The sequence below is a fragment of the Zootoca vivipara genome, chromosome 9 (genome assembly GCF_963506605.1).
Source record: "Zootoca vivipara chromosome 9, rZooViv1.1, whole genome shotgun sequence".
Lineage (NCBI taxonomy): Eukaryota > Metazoa > Chordata > Lepidosauria > Squamata > Lacertidae > Zootoca > Zootoca vivipara.
The window spans coordinates 37,540,576-37,549,542 of NC_083284.1; the positions used below are offsets into that span (position 1 = coordinate 37,540,576).

An 8,967-nucleotide genomic window follows, 5' to 3' on the forward strand; every position below is an offset into this window, starting at 1 on the left:
CTCAGCCTTTGTTTTTTATTTTCAATAGTATCCCGAAATGCAATGTTAAACAGCTATTGCCTGCTTAGGATTCCTCTACCTGTAACACGAATATGGAATATGACTGGCCAGTCCAATGGCTGATGGCTAGAGAAACCAGCTTTCCACCTCTGCCCTTCAACTGTCCCTTGTAAACTTTTCAATGAAAATACAAAAATATTATCTACAGATCTTTTTATTAGGCGTTTGAGATGCTCAATAGTTTAGACTAATTAGACAAGCCAAAAGCCTTTTGAAGATTAAGCAAATTGGACAACCCTTGTTAATTAGAACATAATTTAAAGTTTGAAATTATATCACTGATGAAGTAGCCTAATTAGTATGACGATATGTTAATGGCCTACCGAGACAGCCCTGTGGAGGTCTGACACGAACTCCTTAAAGGCTTGCAAGAATCTGCTCCCTTTCTATGTTGCCATTAATAAAAGATTTCTATAGACTTCAGCCTTTCAACGGTTACATACAATTTATAGTACACACAATGCATTAGCCCATAGTGCTGCTCCGTGGTTTGCCTTTTTTTTTTTACTATTATGAAAACTAATAAATTCGTCAAGCTGAATTAAGCATACAAATCAGATGAGGCATAACAGATTACATATTGAAGCGCTGTGTCTCCCGAGCCTAAATGAAATTTCAATCTAATAATTCCTTCCTGGCCCGGCCATAATTTGTTTAGAGATGTTGTTCCACTCCTTTCCAAGCGCTGTTCGCACAATAATTAAATGATACTCAAGCTTTTAACTTTGATTTATTTCATTTCTCTGAGCTGGCGACAGTGAGAGCTGATACAATGGATTTTTATTTTTATTATTATTATTTCCCTGAAAATTACAAAGCCTATCGTTTGGGGTGAGAAACCTGCTGGAGCCGCCAAGTGTAAAATTAAGGCACACAAAAGGGCCAGCTGTATTGAAAAAAGTCACTCAGCAGCCTCTCCCCCTCTTTTACACACCCACCCACACCTATATATATATTTTTTAAATATGAAACCCATCCATCATAAAACTGACAGAGCCAAGGAACTGGCTGGTCTCAGAACTGAGCCCATCATGCGGCTTTGGGTGGCACTAAGATGCCGGATTGCAAGAGATGAAAGAGGAGGATGGTCTGAACATTTCGGGGCATCTCCTCCCCCTAGTGTCACTTTAGCCTGGAGAGGCCCATGGCACCCGTGGAAATCCCACGTGGAACTCCTGCATGAGGCCAAGCGGAAAAGCAATGGCACGAGAGAGACAGACAGGCTGTTGGCTGGCAGGGACCAGAGCCATCAGCTGGTCCCAGGCTCTGCTCTGCCCCGCCCTTCGCACCCCCTCCAGCAAGCAGCTCCTTCTCCCGCAGCGCCTGGCCCCTGGAGGCGGGCAGCTCCATCCAGCCTGCAGAGCGCGACGCAGGAAACGGCAAACAAAGGTGACGGTGCGGGGGAGCGACCGAGGGGAGGCAACGGCACCACCCTCTGGCACGCGCCCACTTCGGAGGAGGAGGAGGAGAGCGGCAGGATTCCAATTCCCAAGAGCCACCGCGGTAGGATAGAAACCAGGCGCCAGCGGCAACTCAGGGGAGTTGTGCCAGTCAGTCTCTGGGGTAGCGGATGTGTGGCGTGGCGTGTCCTCCTGCTGCACCTGCGCAGTGAAGTCTCTCTGGGCAAACTGCCCCCCCACTCCGCGGTGGCTAATGAATGATAATAACTCGAAGGGAAAGGATTTCACCATTTTCCAGACCCCTCCTTCCCTTCGCTCTCTCCGCCTCGTGGAAGAAGAAGGATGGACAGACTTGTCTCTCCCCACCCCCCTCGCGACAACATTGCAACAGCCCCTACCAGGGAGCTGCCTCAACGTACTGTATAAACACAAGCCAAGGGAGATAGATACGTTAGATTATATTCACACACACATTCACAGCACTGCTCTATGGACTCCGCACAGAGGCAGAAAAAAGCGCGATCAAATATGTCATCTACATACAACTATAGTAAACACTTTTATCCGAAACCACAGAGCTCACCTCCCAGGACAGTAAAGTTCAATCCACATCTCTCTCTCACAGAGACACAAATACACACACATTCTGCCATGCTTCGAAACAGTCCGCTCTCTCCTCCGTCTTTCAGCCCCACAGAAAGGACCACGACGTGGCCTCACGGGGACCCCCGCTCTCTCCAACAACTAGGTCTCCCTCACTTGTTCTCCACAGGACATTTTCTCTCGCACTTTTCCACACCGTGTTCCCTCACACACACATTTTCCTTCTCCTCTCCACACATTATCCTGCCAACATATTTGTGATTATATCCCTTTCAGGTCCCTCTTAACATTCTTTCTCTCTCTCTCTCTCTCTCTCTCTCTCTCTCTCTCTCTCTCTCTCTCTCTCTCTCTCTCTCTCACACACACACACACACACACACACACACCTAAAACAATCCCTCGCTCCCACCTCCGTCTCCCTCCCCGAGCTTCCTCCTCGCGTTCCACCAGCCCCTTGCTCGGCAGTCGCACGCGCACGCTCTCTCGCAGGACGCATGCGTCTCGCCCTGTCAGCCCCGGCTTCGCCCGCGTCCAATGGGCGACGAGCAGAGAGAAACAGAGGGAGACAGAAAGACTCGCTCAGCCCAGTTACTCGGAGGTCTCGCTTGCTCGCGCTAGGCACCTGCCAGGCCAAGGTGTGCTGCAGCCCAACGCTGAGGCGGCGTCCCAGCCGCCGAGGAAGGAACAATAGGGCGAGGCTAGAGCGCTCCTCCAGCATTTCCCCCCCTTTTTGCTGCTGGGCGGGCAGGGAGGGGAAGCCGGCGGCGAAGAAAGAAGGCAGCGCTTCGGGGCTCTTGCTCCAGTTTGAGCAACAGCTGCCGGGGCTCCAAGCTGAGGGAGGCTAGGCTGGGCGGGGAGCGGGCTTCTTGGGGCGCCGGGAGCAGCGGAGGGCGGGCGGGACAAGGGGGGCTCTGGCGCTTCAGGGGGAGGCGCTGGGGAGGAGAAGGAGGGGCGCTGAGGAGAGGAGAGGAAGGCAGGCAAGGAGGACTAGCAGGGAAGGGGCAGGAGGAGGAGGAGGAAGGGAAGGGACTTTCCCCAAAGAGTTGGGGGGGTCCTAGTGACAAGGCAGCGAGAGGGGGGGCAAGGCGAGTAAAAAGCCAGCGGCGAGGCGGCTGAGGGGGCAGTTTGACGGCGGAGAGTGGCGAGAGGAAGAGGCTTCGCCGAAGGGGCAAGCACAGGACGCGAGAGCCGGCGAGGCGCCTCAGTCCGACGGGGCGGTGGCGGCGGCCGCTGAGGCAGCAACTTCTCCTCGCGCCTTTTCCCGCCTCTTCGCCTCTTCGCGTTTCCCGCCGGCTCCTGGCTGCTCCCCACCCCGCCGGCCACCATGATGATGATGTCGCTCAACAGCAAGCAGCCCTTCGGCATGGCGCACGGAGGTGGTGGCGGCGGCGGCCTCCACGAGGCCAAGTACTCGGCCCTGCACTCCTCGTCGCCGTGCACCTCGTCGGCGGCCGCCTCCGTGCCGTCGGCCAGCTCGCCCAGCATCTCTAACGCCGGCAGCGGGGGCGGGCGCAGCAGCGCGCCCAGCAGCACCACCAGCAGCAACAGCACCTCGGAGGCCCTGCGCCGCGCCTGCCTGCCCACCCCGCCGGTAGGTCGCTCCGTCGCTCCCGAGTGAGGGAGCCGGGCGGGAAGGGTTGAAACGGGGCAGCCTAGGGGCCGGCATGTTTATTTCATGGCCAGGCAGCAAATCAGCCCCGCGCGCCTCCCGCCCTCCCCAAACTCAGCGCAGTCTTCCAAGGGGCTGCCATGAATTTTTACGACCTGCGATGCTGCTGCCGAGCCGGGCTGGGGGTAGGGGGTGATGGTGAGCGTCAGAGAGAGAGAGAGAGAGAGAGTTGCCTGACTGCCCTCCTGCTTCTTTCCCCTTCTTTCTGCCCTCCTTCCTTTCCCACTTTCTCTTTCCTTCTTTCTTTCGTCCCTCTTCTTCTTCTCTGCCTCTCTCCCTCCCTTTTTCCATACCTTTCTTTTTCCATTTCTCTCCCTCTTTCCAGCTCTCTCTCTTTCCCTATTTCTATCTCTCTTCTCTCCTCTTTCTCTCTTTCTCTCTCTCTCTCTCCTCATTTCCCTCTTTCTAGCTCTCTCTGTCTCTCTCTCTGTCTCTCTCTCTGAGCAGGGCTGGGCTGCCTCGGATGGCACCCCGAGGAGCAAGGAGGCGAATTCCCTCTTGGCAGCAGTAATGTGTGCCTTCTATTTGCAATTGCAGAGCAACATCTTCGGCGGTCTGGACGAGAGCCTGCTGGCCCGCGCAGAAGCCCTGGCTGCGGTGGACATCGTCTCGCCCGGCAAGAGCCACCACCACCACCCGCCGCACCACAGCCCCTTCAAGCCCGACGCCACCTACCACACCATGAACACCATCCCTTGCACGTCGGCCGCCTCCTCCTCCTCGGTGCCCATCTCCCACCCCTCAGCCCTGTCCGGGAGCCACCATCACCACCACCACCATCACCACCACCACCAACCCCACCAGGCGCTGGAAGGGGAGCTTTTGGAACACATCACGCCGGGGCTGGCGCTGGGTGCCATGACGGGCCCCGACGGCTCGGTGGTCTCCACGCCGGGCCACGCTCCCCACATGGCCAGCATGAACCCCATGCACCAGGCGGCTCTCAGCATGGCCCACGCCCACGGGCTGCCCTCGCACATGGGCTGCATGAGCGACGTGGACGCGGACCCGCGGGACTTGGAAGCCTTTGCCGAGCGGTTCAAGCAGAGGAGGATCAAGCTGGGGGTGACCCAAGCGGACGTGGGTTCGGCCCTGGCGAACCTCAAGATCCCCGGCGTGGGATCCCTAAGCCAAAGCACCATCTGCAGGTTTGAGTCGCTCACCTTGTCCCATAACAACATGATCGCCCTCAAGCCCATCCTACAAGCCTGGCTGGAAGAGGCGGAGAAATCGCACCGGGAGAAGCTCACCAAGCCGGAGCTCTTCAACGGGGCAGAGAAGAAGAGGAAACGCACTTCTATCGCGGCTCCGGAAAAGAGGTCCCTGGAAGCCTACTTCGCCATCCAGCCGCGTCCTTCCTCGGAAAAAATAGCGGCCATCGCGGAGAAATTAGACCTCAAGAAGAACGTGGTTCGGGTCTGGTTCTGTAACCAGAGACAGAAGCAGAAACGGATGAAATATTCCGCTGGGATTTAGAATCTTTGGAAACCTTTCTGCTTAGAATTTTTTAAATAAAAAAAGACCCAGAAAAGTAAAATAATAAGTAAACACTAACATTTCAAGGAGACTTTTCTCCTTCTATTTCCGGAAGAGAAAGGAAGAGGCCAGAGTTCATCAAGAGGGTCAGACTGAGACAAACACACACACACACAGAGAGAGAGACAGACAGACAGAGAGAGAGACTTTGACTGGAGAAGTAAACTGTCAAGTTGAGAAAGCTGGCAGCAGAAATCATTGGACTTGAAAGCTCAGACTTTTTGAGCAGGCATCAAAGACAGACTGATTGTGTGAAAGCAGATAAGAAATCTTTATAAAGGACCGAAGACGTATCAAGTAAGAGTTGTTTTTATTCTTAAAGACATCGTCTTTGTTCAGATGTAAGAGTACCCTTTGCAGCTATTTTTCAGGAAAAATAATAATAAACCGATTAGAGAGACTGAAACTTTAATCTAGAGTTGAAACTTATACCATAAGAGAGGCTTCTCAAAAGTATTTTGATTTTTTTAAAAAATAAGATGGCGGGTTTTCTGTGATTACACTGCATATTATAAATATATATATATTTTTACTGTGGCTATTATCTGTTTCCTTCTCTTAAGTGACAATGTGGAAGGAAAGCGCTGATCCTGCTGTGTTCACAGATCTTTTAAGAGCTATTATTAGATTACTGCCAAACAATCCCTTGTAAATTATTGATTTATCTCTCTAGTAACTTCATTTTGTGCTCATCCTAATTAATTGCACCTCTTTCATCAAAATCTAGATAAAAAAAGTTAAAAGGAAAAAAGTATGGTTAGTGTAAATTCATTATTTTCCGTTGGTTGGTAGCCATTACGAACTTTAAACGTTTTATTACTATTTGAAAAGGAGGAATCCTTTTGGCCATCTGTATATTTTCACCTGAATTGAAACTGTTTCTCCAGCAAATATTTGTAAGGCGTTCTCACTCTATAGTGGCTGTCCTGCGTTGCTTGTGTAGAATGACTCACTTGTCCAAGGAGGTATTTGTTGACTGCGTTACATATTTAATGGGGGGATTCCCCAGATCGTCCCCACCACACGCTGCTTAAAAAGATGCCCCTTGAGTAGGCGACAGGGTGGTGGGTTCTGTTGCTTTTAGATTTCCTTTCATCTAAGTAGCTATCTGTTCTAGATTTCAACGCTATTTCTCCTCAGTGTTCGGGTCTCCTAGTTACTCTTTATTTCCTTTGATTGCTAGAGGGTCTTTTTCTCTCTCTTTTGCATTATTTTTGGAGGTTTTGTTTGTAGAAAAAGCCAAAACGATATTAGGGAGAGAGAAGGAGAGGGAGAGAGATCGGGCGCGCAAGAGATAAAAGGGAGAATGCACTGTTTGTAAATTCACATTGTTCGGTACAACTCTTTTGAAACAAACCCTCCCCGAGGTACTTAGATTGTGGTACCGTTGTGTATTGTAAATAATTCATTCAGAATTGACGCACATACAGTTATATTCTTACAGATTTCGCTGCATTGTTGTTATGTTCGAAAGGCTCCTTGAAGTCCTACTTCTGTACATTATGACGATTTCTTTGGTTTTGTTAATAGAAAGTTTATTTATTATGGTAATGTATTGATTTATTTAAAATGTTGTTGAATTGTCTTTCATTAAAAAAAAGATTTTAACGTTTTATTGACAAAAAAACCCTGTTTCCCGAGTTCCTTCCCCCCACTTTCGTAATTCGAACTCACTTCTTTGGAAACAGATTTCACTGGGATCAGTGGGACTTACTTTCAGTTCATTGGGTTTAGGATCAGCTAGTCAAGGTATGAGTTATTTCTTTGAGTAGTCCTTTCTATTGACCCAAAGTATTTCAAACTCCTGGCGTGTATTCAGACTAGGAGAGAACTGGATGATCCACAGATCTCTGTATTGGCATTTATTTTCTGGACCTTGCAAGGATTACTTTATCGCTTTACTCCTGTGCATCTTATGTAAATCTACAGCATTTCCTTGATGGGCTTTAGTGTATTGTGGCTGTAGATTGCCAGATTGCAAAAACCCGGGGCATGGAAAATGACTATGGAGCTCAGGGACTTTGGAAGGGAGCTATTCAATTAGCCCGTCTTCGTAGCTGGGCTCTGGGAATGATGACGAGGGCAGGTTGAGTCCCCAGAGCTCAGCGCCACCACCGCAGTGCCAAGCGCATAAGCAGCAAGATCAAGAGACAGACAGAACCGGGGAGGAGGAGAGGAGAGAGGGGGTGAAGAAGAAGAGAAAGGCTTGCCCGCTTATTTGTCCTCATTTCCTGTACTGCTTAAAGTGCTTCAAAGACATTGTGGGGGGGGGGATCAGCTGCAGCATCAGAGCTAAACAAATCTAACCAATAGCGGAGTCAAGATTCAAATGTAGGCTGCTGCAATCCTAAACAGACTTAATACGAAGTAGGCCCTACTGAGCACAGGCTACTTTCCGAATGAAAATGCACAGGGTTTGGCAGGTTAGGAGTGCAAAGGTTTCCACAAGATGTTTAGGTGGAGAACTTTTCATGTGCTCCTAACCTATAACAATACACAGTTCTGTGGGAAGACCGAATATGCCCCAGGGAAAGATCTGAAAAAAGGACAGCAGGTTTTCTTTCCCTCACCCCACCACCTACAGACAAACCGCTGTTGTAGCTCACCTTGGGTTTGATAAGCGGCCACGAATTGCCCCGGATCAAGAGCTAAATTTAAATGATGCCTTGCGATCAAAAGATCGCCCAGAAGGAGCTATATAAATACCCGACAGAACTATGCTGTCCTGAAAAAGAACTAGCAGCCCATAGAAAGCTTTGTATCTGGTGTTCTGTGTCTCCTTGGAATCAAACCGAGGTGTGCAAATTGGCAACCTTATTGCCTAAGGAGACACGTCTTTGATGTAGCGAGTTTGAAGGGGGCGGCGGGAGGGGGGGAGCTGTTTTCTGCTGGAATTTTAAGGCTCTGGTGAGCTTATCTACATTCCCCCTAAAATGGTGTTAGGATGATAAAATGAAGTCTTCTTGTCATTGCCATTCTGGAGCCGGGTCTGTGGCCTATGAGAGACTGGTCTGTGAGCAAAAAAAATGATTCCAACATTAAAAAAATATTTTATTTATTTTTTACATACAAAAGTTAGCGACTGGAAACAGCCTCACCACCCTTTCCTTTCCACCCTTTCTTCCGCCCACCTTTGATTTTTCGGTGACAATGATGATATTGCCACTGCAGCCGATCTGCTCCCTGCCGCCAGTGCTTTCAGCACCAAGGACAGCTCCTGGGCGCTCTCTTGCTCTCAGTTCAATCTTGCCAGTTTGCCAGAGGCTGTCTCTTCCCTTTCACAGAGGGAGACAGCGAAGAAGAGAGAGGCAATGAGAGAGGGGGGGGCGGCGGCGGCGGAATGAGCTGGGAAGGAGGGGTGGGTGGAGGAAGGGAGATGAATGTGGCAGCTTTTTGCTACTGGGACTCAGCAAACTAAACGAAGTTTCATTTGATCTTAGAAAATACGCTCACGTGCGAACCTACTGCAAATACGTTTAAGAAAACAAAATACCGAGAAAGGGGGAAAGATTTGCAACGGAGGCGCAAAATAATGGCAACGAAGCCACTTACTATTTTGAGCTGACACAAGTCCATAGGCTTTGTACATATGACAGAGAGAATAGAGGACGCCACCCCCCACCGCCGACAGTATAAGAGTTGATATCTCGTTGCTGAAATGATGCATCATATTATAATGGTGTAATTTCACCATTAATC

The 8,967-nt window shown here is 50.1% G+C and overlaps 1 protein-coding gene across 1 annotated transcript; it reads left to right on the forward strand.

The window, feature by feature from the left end:
• Positions 1–4,242: 4,242 nt before the first annotated feature.
• Positions 4,243–5,208, forward strand: POU4F2 (POU class 4 homeobox 2). The gene has a single exon (XM_035113181.2). The coding sequence runs from the start codon at positions 4,243–4,245 to the stop codon at positions 5,206–5,208; it is 966 nt and encodes a 321-aa protein (XP_034969072.2).
• The last annotated feature ends 3,759 nt before the right edge of the window (positions 5,209–8,967 follow it).

What these genes read in the sequence shown, in the direction of transcription:
- POU4F2 (XM_035113181.2), top strand. Translation starts at nt 4,243, where the DNA reads ATGTGTGCCTTCTATTTGCAATTGCAGAGCAACATCTTCGGCGGTCTG.